Source organism: Narcine bancroftii, chromosome 4, assembly GCF_036971445.1.
Source record: "Narcine bancroftii isolate sNarBan1 chromosome 4, sNarBan1.hap1, whole genome shotgun sequence".
Taxonomy (NCBI): domain Eukaryota; kingdom Metazoa; phylum Chordata; class Chondrichthyes; order Torpediniformes; family Narcinidae; genus Narcine; species Narcine bancroftii.
The window spans coordinates 290,761,272-290,778,258 of NC_091472.1; the positions used below are offsets into that span (position 1 = coordinate 290,761,272).

At 39.8% G+C, this 16,987-nt stretch overlaps 1 protein-coding gene across 1 annotated transcript in view; it reads left to right on the top strand.

Annotated features, from left to right (window-relative positions):
* LOC138762473 (voltage-gated inwardly rectifying potassium channel KCNH7-like) overlaps positions 1 to 16,987 on the top strand; it is a 192,670-nt gene that overhangs the window by 164,086 nt on the left and 11,597 nt on the right. Inside the window, exon 10 of the mRNA XM_069936229.1 lies at positions 4,409 to 4,614. Within this exon, the coding sequence (XP_069792330.1) occupies positions 4,409 to 4,614 (206 nt within the window). The remainder of the gene's footprint in view (positions 1 to 4,408; positions 4,615 to 16,987) is intronic.

Consider the following 16,987-nt stretch of genomic DNA (forward strand, 5'->3'; position numbering starts at 1 on the left):
ATGGTAGTGCAGGAAGATTCTAAACCAACAGACAAGTGGAATGTGCCAGTACATACAAATGGAACAGATATTCCTTTCAAGCTGGACAAAAGTTGAAAGGGGCAAAGGTCAAGTTGATGTGTGAGCACAACATTAAGGCAATAAAGATAAAGCCATACATCCATGGAAATCCTGTACAGCTCAAAGTCTATGATGGACAGAGAATTTGCATGAAAGTTACGTGTAAACTCAAGGTGAAAGTTAAAGATAAAGAGCCCCATCTCAGGTTCGCAGTAGTCCCAGGTAGATATGAATCACTGCTTGGTAACAAAGCATGTGAAAACTTAAGCATAGTCAAGAGGATGTACACACCAGTAAAGTCTATTGTGTTAGCCAGGGCAGTGACCCAGAGTGAAGCACACAATGAATCTCCATGTGAATCTGATCACTGAATCTTTTCCTATATCTGATATGAAATCCAAGCAGATGACAGCTGAAACAGAAAAGGACACAGTTCTACAGAAGGTCATCAAGAATCTGAATGAAGGATGGGCTAGAGGTGAATGTCAGTCATACTACAACATCAGAGCTGAGCTGAGTGTTGTCAATGAGTTTCTACTCAGACAGAGCAGAATTATCATTCTTCAATCACTGTGACAAGAGATGTTGAAAAGGGTGCACGAGGGGCACCTTGGAATGAAAAAGTGCAAGAGGAGGGCAGAACTGCTGTTTATTGGTCAGGGATAAATGTTAACATTGACAGGATGATTTCAAGCTGTGAGATCTGTTTGAAACATCACGCAAAGCAAACGAAGGAACCCATGATAATGACTGATGTACCAGCAGATCCATAGCAGAAAGTTAGGACTGATCTGTTCCACATGGTTGGAAAGAATTGCTTTGCTGGTTATTGTGCTACTTCCCAACATGATCAAATATATGAAATCAATCTTTGCCAGACATGGAATTCCTCAAATTGTCTACAGTGACAATGGACGGTGCTTTTGCTGTAGAGAATTCTAGAACTTTCCAGAAGAGTATGATTTTGACAAATGATTTCAAGTCCTCTGCATCCATAGTCAAATGGTAAACAGAGAAAGGAGTTCACATAGTTAAATAGTTGCTCAAGAAAGCACTAGACAGTGGCTCAGATCTGTATCTAGCTTTATTGAGTTACAGAGTTTCACACCCGCACATGGCATGTCACCTGCTGAGCTTCTGATGGGACGTAGACTACACACCACACTTCCCTACTCTTCAGACCCAATCAAGAACAGAGATGACAAAGATGTCAAACGGAAACAATAGTGTCTGCAATGGAGGCAAAAAGCTTAGGGCCACTGAGCCAACATGACACAGTGAGCCTCAGAGATTCCAACACTTAAGACAAAAAGGCCACTGTTCGGGACAAAGTAAACCCAAGATCCTACATTGCTGGAACAGAGGAGGGTCAAATACTGAGAAAGAATCGAAAGAGCCTGCAGAAAATGCAAAGGACACTGCAGGAACGGACAAATGCAGAATTTCCAGCCTGCACAGCAACAGAGGAAACACTACCAGTGCTAGACAATAGTTGACCAGCAGAGCCAACACAAGCACCTGTGTTAAAAAGATCAACACACGCTATCAAAGCACCTGACAGACTGAATCTCTTAAAGAAAAAGAACTGCACACAACAAAAGTTTTTGCTGCAGCTGTTGTGTTTACATTTGTGTTGAACTTTAAATTGAAACGAATACTATATTAATGTGTCATGTTGTTAGATTAAACACCTCAAGAAAAGGGGATGTATTGATAGAGTGCCAGTGATACTCCTGACCATTAGAGGGAGTCAGAGACTAGTTTGTTGGAGCTTGGCTGGATTCGAGATGAATGCCTCCACAAGGTCATGAGTATAGCTAATAAAGTATAGCTCTTTTAAAAGAACCCAAGTTTCTTTATTACAATAAAAGAAGCATCTTTATATCCTGAGCATCTGTATTAGGAGCAGGAGTGCTCTTTGTTGGATTTACTGGAGGCTCATAGCTTTCCAGAAAATCCTCACAACTTTACTATTGAGAAAGATTCATTCTTACTGAGAAATTGTAATAATCTTCAAGGCTATTTGAAGCTCTTGGAAATATTGGGACTTATTTTTTAAAGGCAGCATCAGTTACAGGACTGAAAAATGAAGACAAATTAAGAAGTGAAGCAACAACAAAAAAAGTCAAATATCTCAATTTCTGATGCACAAAAATTTATCTGCCTCATTGACTCGTGTGAACTCACAGCCTAGAGATTTGCAAATCAAGGATTTTGTAATTAATAGAAACTATATGCTTCCTGTCAATAGATACATTTCCATTAAATCAGCATCGCAAAATCCATATCCTTATATGTAAGCTAATCTGAGATCAGGACCCTTTCCTTTCATTAAAAATATGTACATTGTTTGCCTAAATATGATTGAATAGGTTGATAATTGGCAAATTTGTCCTAAAATTGTTTGACAACTCATGTAATTGCTAAATGCAGTGTCCCTTAAAAATGCGCTTTGCACTTGTCAGCAAAGATGTATTATAGCACTTTCTTGCAGGTTAACCTTCAGGCACAGGTGCTGTATTATAAAATTAAAGCAACATTCATCAAACTGTGATATTACTTGCCTTTCCAGGTTATTGACAAATCTTTTGTATAATTAGGTTATTTTTCAATGTCTAGCTGATATTGAAAAGGTGTTCTAAGCTAAATCTTACAAAAATGTCTCATTTTTCACTGGATAAATGGTCTTCAGAGTAAATCTTGACATAATGAGGCTACTCAGTGGTAAATCCATTGTAAATCTTTGTAGCTCTTGGCTATTTTTCTAACAATTTCTGGATAGCAAGAATACTCTTCCTCTGTAATAGAATATAATTTATTTTCTTTTTCATGCAATTGAGACAACAAGCCTAAATATTACATCAGTTGCATCAAGATTGTTTTAAGCAGTTCTCTCCAAGATATCATTTAGTGTTCATATTTTCCATTTGTTATTCAAAATCACATGCAGTTTTTTTTTAAATGGCTGATTGTCTGAAATGTTTGGCCTCACTAATATTCATTAAGATAGAAAGAGCAGTGGGATTTTTAATGGTGTGTTGGTGTTGTTTCTGTTTGGTGAAATTCTTTCTAGTCCTGTCTCTCAGAAATTTATCAACCCAGATGTGGGGGGGGGGGGAAATCCTTTTGTGTTGTTACATGCCCATGATTGGCAGCTTGAACATTTTTATACACCACCAGAGATTTTATTACAAGGGAGTGAATTTCAGTTCAAGGCTACTATTAGCCGAATGAATATAAGGATTTATCTGAGGAGTTGAGCACTCTGCTCTGTTCCCTCCGCCTCTACACTGGCTAAAACAAAGAATAGTTCCCTCAACCTCTCAGCAGGAGACATTGCAAATTCATATTCCTATTGTTCATGATTTTGCAGCTGTTAAAATTACATTTTGATTGCCATGTTATATTTTGGAAGAGCAAACATTTTTAATAACCATGATTCTCCGAAGCTGCATTTTATTCTTTGATCAGCCTCTAACTTTGCAACATAGAGTGAGTGAGGAGGAAAGAAAAACTCCTCCTGATTCTCCAAAAATCAATCTTTGTCTCCAAGCAGAAAACTCACTAATGATATGAAAACCATGGTGAACCATGTAAATTGGTCAAGACAACTGTAAAGATTTTCTTGTCCTAAAGCAGCTGACTTTAGGAAACAAGAAGTTCCTTAAGTTGTGTGAGTCAGACAAATCCAGTTGTAAGATTGTAGGTTGCTGTGCTGAATGTGCCCTAAGGACCAGAAGTAGACATCAACAGAGGTCAAGTTAGAGAAGGAGGCAGGAGCTTCAAGCTGAATCTCTTACGCAGGAGTTCCTCATTTTATTAACATGCTCCCATTGCAGCACTTCCATCATTCTGTAATGGTCAAAGATTGTGATGCTGCTGGCTTCATGAAAATGAGTTATCTTCTGCTGATTCCACAATGAGTGGAGATCACAGGCTTCATGATGATGGGCCAATACATTTTCTATAATTCTGTGACAAACCCAACCTGTTCATCAGGGTGGCAACCTACAGATTTATCAGCCTTTCAGAAGTGTGTTTGACCCTCCAATGGATCTTGGTCAATAAGCTGAAAGAATCTGTAAATGCTCATCAGTCCTGGCAAGTTTGTGTTCCTGGTAGCTGCACTCCCAAGAAGCAACAATACCACTTCTTCTATAAAGAACATTGAATAATATCATGATTTAATAACAATGTGACAAGAAACTCCAGAATTTATTCAGTGAATATTTGTTTCAATCATATTCAAATTGACAATTTTTTTTAAAAGATCTAATATTGCTGTCAGGGAGAAATTGTGATACAAACTTATGTCCTTGATTTTAAAGAAGCATTTGTTTCTCTCCAGGGAAAAATGACATCTTTGGTGAAATGATCCATCTCTATGCAAGACCGGGAAAATCTAATGCTGATGTACGAGCACTGACGTACTGCGACTTGCATAAGATCCAAAGGGAAGACCTCTTAGAAGTTTTGGATATGTATCCAGAATTTTCTGACTTCTTCTTAACACATCTAGAACTCACGTTCAATCTACGAGATGAAGGCTCAAAGGTATCAACCTTTCCATTGAAGTTATTTCCTTCCAGGGCATTCTAAGCAGTTAACAAAGCCAATTCAAATCAAAAAAATCTCACAGCTTAAGGCTGAGTTACACTGAATCACATCTTGCAATTAGTGTCATTATCTCTACATTGTCTAGTTAAACATCATCTCTACATTGTCTAGTTAAACATCATCTCTACATTATCTAGTTAAACAGCTGTGGTGACATCAAAATGCAAGAAACCTGAAAAGAACAATCAAGTTAATTACAGTTTCTAATTATTTTATTTAATAATGCATTAAAATATAATTGTATACAATATATCTATTTATTATATTAAGTACATTTTTATTTGACACTCCAGATAACTTAAGATCCATATCTTCAACTCAATGATCAAATCTGTAATTCACAACAAATGCTATTTGCCTAATGAATAATAAGGTAAAAAAAGATAATTGCTATACCCTTTTGAAATGTGCAAATTGAAAAATACATATTCTATGGTAGCAAATATAAGGTTTCATATTTGGTAAGGTTATCTCCACAGTGCTGAACTATTAAACTATTTAATGATACAGCATAGTATAAAGCCCTTCCTACTTGAATGTCCTCCTTTTCAAGCAACACACCATTCCTTCTGTGGTCAATAGAGTCACCTTCTGTATTTTCTCCATCTCTCAAGATCCACTGTTACCCCTCACCCTTTCTCCAAGCAGAACAGAGATAAGGGTTTCTGTTGTCCTCACCTTTCACCCCACTAGCCTCCACATTCAGCACATCATCCTCCATCACTTCCGCCAGCTGCATCTGGTCGCCATCTCTGGACACATCTGCCCTGCCAGACCCCTTCCTGCCTTCCATTAGTATCACTTGTTTGACTCATCTCTTCCCCCACTCAGCTCTCCGTTACCCTGGTACTTTTGTCTGCATCTACAGGAAGGGTAACACTTGCTCTTACACCTCCTTCCTTATCACCATCCAAGGTCCTAAAAAGCCCTTCCAAGGCAAACATTGATATGCACCTCCTCGAACTTCATCTACCGAATTTGGTGCTCCCAATGTAGCATCCTGTACATCAATGAGACTAAGCACAGACATAGGCTATTTTACAGAACATTTAATCTCTGTCCATAATGGTAATCCTGAGCTTCCGGTTGCATGCCAAGTCCCCTTCTCATTCCCATACCAAGCTGTACGTCCTGTGCTATCTTCACTGCCAAACTAAAGGAATACCTCATAATCACCTGGGCAGCCTGACACCCAAAGGTATTGAGGCAAAATCAATAACCACAAGCAGACCCGAAGCAAGTGATTAACGGCTTTAATAACCTGACACAACAGGCACATCTTCACATACTGCTGTCCCAATTCCAAAACTGGTATGAAGGTTGGGGCGGGGGGAGGGGGGGAATAGGGTGACTCAGCCTTTATTTGGGGAATCTTACAGGGAGGAGTTACAGGGCCGGTGGATGGCCAGCCTATACAGTATGGTAAGGTCATGCATGCAATGCTGTGTTCCACCACAGGTATGAAAATAGAATTTTATAATTTCAGGTAATGAGTACCTTCTCTCTTCTACTATATCACTTCAGGTCTTTCTTTCTCCCCCACTTTATGTCCCCTTTCCTAACCATTCCCATCCACCCCCCACATATTCTTATCCCCACCTCATCTTTGGTTCCATCCTACTCTTCCTCCATCTCACCAATGGATTCTTCCAGTCTCTCCTTCCACCACCCTTCCCCCTTCCCACCTTCAGTTCCATCTGGTTGCTCTTTATACCAACATTCTCATCTTCTCTACTTATCAGATTCCAATATAGGCAACTTTTTGTCTTCCAATTACCACTCCACCTGACCAGTTTGTTTCTCTCTTTTTTTCTTTTTCTGACATCTGCCCAGCATGGTTAGCATGGCAATTAGTGCAACTCAACTACAGCCCCAAAGAACCGGGTACAAATCCGGTTCTGCCCATGAGAATTTTGTACCTTCTCCCTGTGTCTACGTCGGTTTCCTCTGAGTGCTCCAGTTTCCTCCCACCCTTCAGAATATACAGGGGTTAATTGGTGTATTTTGGTGGCACGGGCTGGCCAAAAAGGCCTGTTGTCATGCTGTATGTCTAAATTTAAAAATCCTCGGCCTCTGTCCATCACGTTTCACCTCCACCAAGTTCACCAATTCCTTATGAAGCCCCTGTTCCACCCTCCCTCCCTGTTTTATTTACACGAGTTTCTCTACTGCATTTACTCCACCTCCATAAAGAGTTTCAGCTTGACATATCAACCATTCTTTTTCTCCCAGCGTTGCTGCTTGAACTACGGACCTCCTTCAGCAAATTGAGTTTACCTTCAGGTTCCAGCATCTACAGTCTCCTGTGTCTTTAGTTAAATCCGATTTCAGCCTGTAGTTGCGTAATAAATAAGAAAAATAACCCTGTCTTCTCAGATGATTATAAAAGATCCCATGGCCCTGTATGGAAAATAGCTGGTGAGATCTCCTCAGTAGCCTGGCCAATATATGAACTTCATTTAAGATGACTGAACCTTTATCTCCTTGCTAAGTTTTTATTTATTGACTTTTGTATTTTCCCACTGCCACAGTTCAATAGTACTTATTTGCTTGTCAAGAACTTTGGGATATTGTAAAAATATTGGGGAGGCCAGAAAAGAATGGAAGCTTTCTCTGTCAATCGAAATATTCATCCTTTTTTGACCTTTAATATAATCCCTTCTCAAGATGAAGGTAACTTTGTAGATCAGATCTCTTGTCATACGTACATCACTCAGTGAATGAATCCAGTGATAAATATTGCCTTTATTTCAGTATTTTGTTGATCATATTATTCCATTGGTGCCTAATCAGTGCTGGACTATTAGATAAAAGCTGGAGTGTAGCTGACACATTGCACTAGACAAAGCCATAGTAATTAAAGTCAACAGGTCTAAATCATTGAACAGTATTAATGATGGCTTAACAAATAAACAGTATCAAGTCCCTCTTCAGGGATAAGTTCTGTTGGGACTTGAAAATATTTATCATGTTTGCCTGGAGTTATAGTAGAAACCTAACATGAAATTTCTAGTAGTAGGAGAGTCGAGAATCAGAGAACACAGCCTCAGAATAAAAGATGTCTCATTAGAACTGAGATGAGGAGAAATATCTTCAGTCAAAGAGTGATCTGGGATTTGTTACCACCGATGGCTGTGGAGGCCAACTCACTGGGTTGGGACAACGCACATGCTTGTAGCGGCAAACTGGCTCCGCTTGTCGTGCGCGGTTGGCGGGACAGCTGCGGCAAGGAGGGCGTCATGAGACGGTCTCTTCCAGTCCAGACCAGAAGATTGCATATGTGGTTGCATCATCGGGATGCAAGCACCAGGATGTTAGGGGGAGGACTTAGATCGGGCTTAAAGGCTGCAGCGCGGATTCAAAATAAAGCAGTTGTGATACCGGAGCTTACAGTCTGTTGTCTCAGTCTCTTCGCTGCACTCACTCACAACTCGTTATATTGGTGACTCCGACAAGTCTCCACATCCTGAAGACTCGACACGATGCAACAAGAAGCTGTAGGCGCCATCGCAATGAAGCAGCCGACTTTCTGGATGAAGAGGCACCACACTTGGTTGGGCCAAGCGGAAGTCCAGTTCCAGATCAAACAGATAACCTCCAATTCAACAAGATACTTCTATGTCGTCAGCTCGCTCGATCAGGAAGCTGTCTCATGAGTCAATGACCTCATTCAGGCGCCACCAGAGGAAGGTAAATACATGGCTCTGAAAACTTCCTCATTTGCACGTTCGGCCTCACATGATGCAAGTGAGAAGCCAGGTTCCTGTATTTGTATGGCCTAGGTGATAGGACCCCCTCTGCCCTCATGGATGAGATGCTCACGCTAGCGGAAGGGTACAGCCCTGCCTCATGTACGAGCAGGTGTTCCTCTTGGCAGGTGCAGACTTCAGCTACCCGCGCAAGGTTGCAGCACGTGCAGATATGCTCTGCCATTCAAAACGTAGAACCATAGACTCTGTCAAGCATGTCACATGGCCACCACTGAGGACAATGCCCAAATCTAGTCCACCTCGTGAGTAAGCCCCACCCCACCAGGGGACAGGGAGGGTGATTGGCAGCCGACCAGGTGGGGCTTGGTCCATTCAGGTTGGCTGATTGACAGCCGGCCTGGTGTTGCCTTGTCCTCCAGTGCTCTTCCTGCAGGTACACAGGTTGCCCCCTGCAGTAGGCTCGTGGTGTATCACCACAGAAACTGAATGGATTAAACATTTTTTGGGGAAGGCAAGGACTTTGGTGATAGTCTTTGCTGCATAGATGCTTAGCAACATGATTTTTTTTCAAGGTTGGATGCATTTTGAGACAGCCTAGAATGATCAAGATAAATGTGGAAAATTAACAATGTTTCAGAGTGTTCCTTACTTCACTATGATTATGTTTGACTGACATGGAACCAGCTTTGGCTACGAATTGCCTTCCACGTGCTTTACTTCTTTTATTCGATCACCTTCAATTCCAGAAAATAAATGTCCTGGCTGAAAATATTTGCTCTATATGTCTTGCATTTGCAAGCACCCTCATTTTGCATCGAAGTTTCTGTGATGGGCAGTGAATGTATGCCTCCTTCTGCTAGCTTTTAATGAAGAACGTATGTATTGTTCATTATTTTCCAGAAAATTTAAGCCAACTTTTGAACTAACTCTTCTAAGTAATTCATATATATAGCTGCTTTTTATTGACCACAGCTCAGCCTTCAGTACCATTATTCCCTCGGTGTTGGTTAAAAAGCGACAAACTTTAGACTTCTGCATGTCGCTTCTGCAACTGGATCCTTGACTTTCTCATCGGAAGACCACAGTCAATGTGAATTCGAAACAATGTCTCCTCCTCACTGATTATCAACATAGGCGCACCCCAAGGATTCATACTTAGCCCACTGCTCTACTCATTATACAACCATGACTATGTGGCCAGACACAATTCCAATGCCATCTACGTTTGCCGATGACACCACAGTTGTCGGCAGAATCAAAAACAGCAATGAGAAAGCATACAGGAGGGAGGTAGATCAGCTCGTTGAATGGTGTAACAACAACCTTGCAAAGTCAGCAAAACCAAGGAGATGATTGTGGACTTCAAGGGGAAGTCAGGGGAACACGACCCAGTCCTCATCGAGGACTCAGTAGTGGAGAGGGTCAAAGACCTCAAATTCCTGAATGTTAACATCTCCAAGGTCTGTCCTGGAGCCTCCATGTTGATGCAATCACAAAGAAGGCTTGCCAGCGGCTATATTTTTTGAAGTGCCTGAGGAGATATTTTATGTCACTGAAGACTCTCATAAACTGCTACAGATGTACTGTGGAGAGCATTCAGGCTGGTTGCATCACTGTCTGTTTTGGAGGCATCAACTTTCAGGGCAAAAATAAACTCCAGAGGTTTGTTATTGCCCTGCAATATCACAGGCATCAGCCTTCACTCCATCGAGGACATCTACATGAGGCAGTGTCTTAAAAAAGCCAGCCTTTATCCTCAAAGACCCACACCATGGGTGGCCACATTCTCTGCATTCTGCTACTATCAGGAAAAAGGTACAGAAGCCTAAAGACAAGCGCACGTGGCACAAGGACAGCTTCTTCCCCGCTGCCATCAGTTTCCTGAATAATCAATGAACCAAAGGCACTGCCTTACTTTTCATGCACTATTATTTTTATTTTAAATAGTAATGTTGTAAGATGGTTATAATATGAATGGTTTCACTATGACGCTGCCACAAAAGACCAAATTTCATCACTTGTTCATGACACTAAAATTCCAAATCTGACTCTAAGAAGTGCTTTTGTTCTGTAATAGTTCATTTACTTTCAGAAATAATTTTACACATGACATCATCAGCAAAAAAGAAGTGGCAACAGTGTTCGATGCAATACTTATTGTATGGTTTCATTACATCTCGGCAAAACACTTCTCTGCCCATGCGTTTCATTTCTTTGGATTACTTTGAAACCCTTCAAGATAATTTTGAGTAAAAGACAATGCTCAAACAGATGATTACTGAAACATCACAGAAATTAGAAAAGGGTTTTCTTGCATCATATAAGATGTGAATTGATTGATAAAAGTGGAAATGCTCATAATGTCGTTATGTCATTATTTTACATTAAGTGTCGATAATAATAACTTAAATGCCAAAAAAAAAACCCAGGCAATTAGTTGGAGTAATTCTACTGTTTATAAAAAAATTGATGAGATGGCAAGGGACATTGATAAAACAATGTTATTTAATCACAATCTAGGAAATTCTCTTTACAAGAAGACAAATCCAATCTGCAAGAGAACGATGCTCTATTGCTGGCTTATGCCAGATTCTGGAAAGGAAATGAACTGATGTAAGAGATATTCTTTGCCAGAAGGATTAAAACAGATAATAAGGGACTGACTATTTTCAAAGAATACAAATGGAGATGCCCTGAAGGACAATCCCAAAGGACTCCAAAACCCAGCAGCAAAAGATATTCACCACAACAAATGGTTACTTAAACAAAAGTTGTTTTTAATTATCTTTAAATATGAACAGAATCAAACTTTAACTTAACTAACCCAACTTAACCCCCTTCTAATTTTAAGCGCAGGTGTATGTAATATGTGTGTAAATTTAAGAAAAATTCTTTGCTTCACAGTTCAATCTCACTTCTCATTCTACCAAGTTCACTGGTTGCAGGCAATTCTTAAGCTGTGCACAGAATTTAACATGTATAAACTTCACCAGGCTTTGGTACTCAAAAGGTAAATGTTTGCCGCTCAGGAAGGTTCTTGTAGGTTTGCAGAGAGAGATATGTTGTTCCAGGATTTCCACAACTGAGGTACCACCGTTAGTCACCTCAATGTCTTGCTGATGAAACTTTCCCCATCAGGATTCTCCAGATGATAACCTCCTTCTTTCAGAGCATCGCAGAGCTCCTTTCTGTTTCACTTATTCAAAGATACCACTTCCAGCCATCCACCACGCTGGAGCTTCTGTTTCAGTTCCAACAACTTCTCCTGACTTGTTTCAGCTGTGTGTGTCTCTCTCCATCTGAATCAAACTCCCAGCCACATGTCCTTCTCTCTTTCACTTGCAAACCCCTCCTCCTTCTCCAGCAAACAATAGGAGTTAGTCTTCTGCTCCCATCTGTTGTTTTAGGTAAACAAACCTCTCAATGAGCTCTGAGTGAGCACTTTGCAGAGAGGTCAGAAGCCTAGCAAAAAATGTCCAACACAGACGACCTGACTCCAGTTGTTCTTCCAAGACAATGGTCTATTCATTTCATGACATCATTTCAATTAGCACCTACTTGTGAACTGTGCATAGCATTCTCCATAGTTTCTGTAAAGTCACTGAATATGAATTCTTCAGTATTTCAAATAAGATCTGTTTTAAAGTGCGTGTGTGTGTGTGTGTGTGTGTGTGTGTGTGTGTGTGTGTGTGTGTGTGTGTGTGTATATGTAACCTTCTCTAATTTTACCAATTTATCTCCCAAAAACATCTCCAAATATTCCATCACAAGGGTTAAAATGATTTTCTTGCAAGCAGATTCTATTTTCGAGAGATTGTTTAATATATTTCCTGCCGTCTCCTGGAAATAGCCATTTTTGAAGGTCATAGCTTGCCTCTGAGAGAGATAACCAGGCCAGTTAGTTTTCTTTGTTCTACAAAATGGTTAACAAAAATTAGAATGTTCTGACATCTTTTATTGACCGTTCAACCATTGTTTAATCATCATCTAACAAAGTTTAATGACTTGTAACCATGTATAGCAACTGATAATATTTTATAAACCCTGAACAACTTAACTCAATGGATTTGTTTGAACAAGTCTAAGGCAACAACAATATTCTAATCCAGAAAACGATAGTAAAGGAAAATAAATGCTACAACTTTATTCAATAGAAGATGGAATTTAAGAGAATAGAACATTGGAAATTGGATTTGGAATTCAGGCTGGATCAATTAAGCTCTATTTAGAGCATTTCAAACTCAAGGAGGTATAATCATCAACAGCATATTTACAAGGCCATTGAAGAAGCAATAAGCCTTACTAAAAGATTCCTTCTGAAGGTTTATTGGAAGTTAGAACACAGTTTGGAGAAACTGCCACTTGTCCTTTGAGGACTTGTTTTGGTTTTGAAAATATTGTTCTGCATATTTGATGTCTGAGTGCGATGGTTGGTTGAATGGATAAGATGGCAGCCATCATTGAAACTGCCACATTTGCAGAGCTATTTTTGAAAAGATCAAAGCCACAGATCTTAAAGAAGAATTGCAAAGGTGACAATTAGACACAAGTGGAAACAAAGCTACTCTTCAAGCAAGATTGAATGAGGCAATAAAGCAGAAGATTACAGTTGCCGGGCGTGTAAATACCACAGAAGTAATGCAAAAACCATCTACAGATGTGACTGAGTATTTAGAGATGGTTTGGGAGGAATTGCTAGAGCAGGTTGCACACACACATTTTAAAACACAGAATATTTGCAGGACTTTTGCAGGGTGCTTTTTGCAGAAAGAGCAGCAAAGTTGAAGAATCCAGCTGGCCTGGGAGAGCATGTGATCTTTGCAAGCTGAGACAGAACAGCTTTGCTCTCAGAGAGGGAGGGAGTGAGTCAGAAGGAGTAACAGAAATCAGTTCCAGTGGGACAATGCTGGCAAACTTCAGAAGGCTGCCTGGTCAAAGGAGAAGACAGGCGGTCTGAAAGGTGACCTGAAAGAAAGAGGATCATCTGGAGAACCCTGAAGGGGGGAAGTTTCGTCAGCAAGACTGATTGAGAAGGAATAAGTTGCGGATGTCCTGGAAAAGGAATACCTCTCTCTGAAAACCAGCAAGAACCCTCCTGAGTGGTAACCATTTGCCTGTTAAGCACCAAAGACTTTATTACTTTATTAATGCTAACTTCTGTGCACAGTACAAGAATTGCCTGCAACCCGTGAGATTGGACTGTTATCCAAAGAATTTTTCTAATCTTAAATATGCATTACACACACCTGCGCTTAGTATTAGAAGGGGGGTAAGTAGGTTAAGTAATAAGTTAAAGTTTCATTCTGTTTTCTTGTTTAAATATAATTAAAAACTACTTTTGTTAAGTAGCACTGTGTTGTGGTGCATGTCTATTGCTGCTGGTTTTGGGGTCCTCTAGACTCTGTAACACAGAATCTAAGATTACTGTGTATGTGAAACACCTAAAGCTAATGCACACAAATCTGCAGGGAAGATTTTTTTTTGCACTACCAAGAAGTGGTAATTCTGCCTGCCCCACTGGTAAAAGAATCTCAGGGTTGTTTGTGATGTCATGTATCGGAAATCTGATTTAATGTCCTGTTAAACCTTGAGATCCCGTATTGGATATTAGATTCATTTGAGGGACAACCTATTGATGTTGAAGCAGGAATTCAATCTTCAAAGTGATATAATTGCCCATCGTACTCACAATCAATTTATGTTCACGATTTTTAGTTAAGAGAGATGTGGTGAATAGATTTCCAAAACTATAGGAAAAGGCCGAAATATAATTAGTAGAATGTGGATTCAGTAAGGTAGTTTCCTTGACAAAATCCAGGCAAAGACTTGATATCACAACCAAAGGTAACCTTCAACTCTCACCATCAAATTCAGAGCCTGGCATCAAAAAACTTGCACAGGAATATCAAGCTCAAGGACTCATTAAAATTTTAATTTAAAAATAATCAATTTTTAAGAGCTCTTTTTATTAAGGTTTCCTAATAACTAACTGTGCACAAACCATTGCATTCTAAGAATTTTTTTTAATTGTATTATGTATGTTCATGTTTTATTTTTTCCTACATGTTCAATAAGAATGATTTCCTGTTTGCCAGTTTGTTCTAGAATCCCAAGCCACAGTAGGTTCACTCACAGTAAAACCCTTGTTTTCTTTTCACCTCATGTAACATTTCTTTAATGTAGTCGGTTAGGAGAGAAGTCTGGAAGAAATCAACTAAATCTGACTGTTTCACAGGAAATAGGGCCCATAAACCTTTAGCAGCGTCCTAAGGGGGCCATAGCCAAAGAAAAGTTGAGAATTACTGCTTTAGACCAAGAACATTATGATACAGTACAATGTTGTGCCAGCCTGTGTGAACCTACTCCACAACAATCTAATCTTTCTCAAAAACACACTCATAACCCTTTATTTGTTTTACATCCATGTGCTTATCTGAGAGTCTTTTTTCTTCAGACGAGCTACCACCTTTTTTTTAAAACAAACAAGACTGTCTACAATTCAAATATTCTACTTGGCTGTAATGTTATTTTGCGAAGTCCCGAAGCTCTGAAAGCAGTTGTTAAATGATGTATGTTAGTTACAGTTTTTCTTCTACTTTGCCAGGTTAGGTCTCTCTGAAACAATACCCAAAGCCCACCTCACAGTACACCTCCCTCCATCACTGGAGGTTCTCTGGCACAAGTAAAAAATCAGACTGGAATCCACCAGCCTCTCCATGGAAAGTTGATGGATATTTCCAATACATACTACTAAAGCTATGTTGCAATAGGGCCTGAGAAAAAGCAATGGCCTGGACCAAAATTGGATTTGGGAGATGAATAGTGCAGTGGGGAAGTGAAAATCTGCTCTTCTTGTCTAGCAAAGTCGATCAACATAATTATCATTGAAAACATTAAATAGTGGAGATTTGGCTGCAAAATTGGCGTCCATCATGCCGTCAATTAATGTTATGTCATGTAATGTTGTAATATGGTGGTCATGGATAAGAAACAGGCAGCCCCTGCAAGATTTGTTATGTGCTTTCATGCTTTGCAGCAGTGCTCACTGTGTGCAATATTTATGCAATAATAGAATATTAGATAGGATTGCTGATTGATCAAAATTGTTTTTGTCGTATTTTATGGTACTTAAAGCTGCTTTCACCTTTACTGCTTAAATTTGCTGTTTATTTTTCTATTCATGTGAATTCTACTAAACCCCTCTTATGATACTACCTCGTGTTTAAAGCGATGGAGTGCTAGTGATCCTCCTAACCACTGGAAGGAGTCAGAGACTAGTTTGTGGCAGCTTGGGTTGGATGCCCAACCCAGTCTTGAGTCTCTGCTAATAAAGTATATTTGTTTTAAAAGAACACAGGTTTGTTTATTACTATGGAAAGAATCATCACATGGTACCAGGAGTGTGCAGAGTGAGAATCGGCCAATATCAGCAGAGAAATGGAAAGTGTGAAGACTCCTGATGCTGTAAATTGGTCTGGACATTGTTCATCCAAAAATTCATGCTTTACCTGCAAGCCATTGGACACGAGAGCAAACATGATGCATGAAGATTCCACTGCTACTTACCATGGCAGGATCTCAAGAACTAGAGGTTTTCAACACATTTGTTTTTGCCAAGCAGCTGAGCAAGAAAGTCAGCAAGGTTATCGAGATGTTTGATGAACACTCACGCATGCAACTGCAGGGCGAGAGCTTTGATATTTTATTAACAGACTTAAAATTAAAAGCAAGAGCATGCAATTTTGGGTTGCTGCAAGATTCAATGATCCGTCGTCAAATTGTATTCGGGATTGAGGTTGAGGTTGCTGCGAGAGATAGAGTTTACCTTAGCTGGAGCTGTGAAGAGATGCCATGACGGTGAATTAGCTCTGCAGCATGCGGAAAAGCATGGTGAAAGTGCAAAAACCAGTGAAAACAAAAGCATAGCAGTAGCCACAGTGTGTATCCACAAACATAAACAAAGAACAAGATATAAGAAACAACAAAAGGATGGAGAGATATTCAAGTACAAACAATGTGGCACTCCACATGCACCAAAACAACATACTGCCTGTGGAAAAGACTGTAATGTCCAAAGGGCAGAATCACTATGCAAATCAATATTTTTCCAAAGGGAAACAAAACAGAAGTGAAACTATGCACATTAATAGAAGAAACTTCTCTCAGTGATACATTATTCATTGACATGCTAGTGCAGGAAGATTCTAAACCAACAGACACTGAACAGCCAAGTGTGAACTGAGTCGAGCAGGTCTAGTGAAATGTGTCATTGCATACAAATAGAACAAATATTCCTTTCAAGCTGAATACAGTGAAAAGGCCAAGTTGATCTATGAGCATGACATCAGGGCAATGAAGATAAAGCCATACATCAATGCAAATCCTGTACATCTCAAAGCCTACAATGGACAGAGCATCGACACGAAAGGTTCATGTCAACTCAAGGTAAAAGATAAAGAACACCACCTTAGGTTCACAGTAATCCCTGATGGACGTGAATCACTGCTTGTTGACAAAGCATGTGAAAACTTAAGTATAGTCAAGAGGTTATACACACCACAGAAACCTATTGTGTTAGCTGATGTGTTATTCAGGGCAAT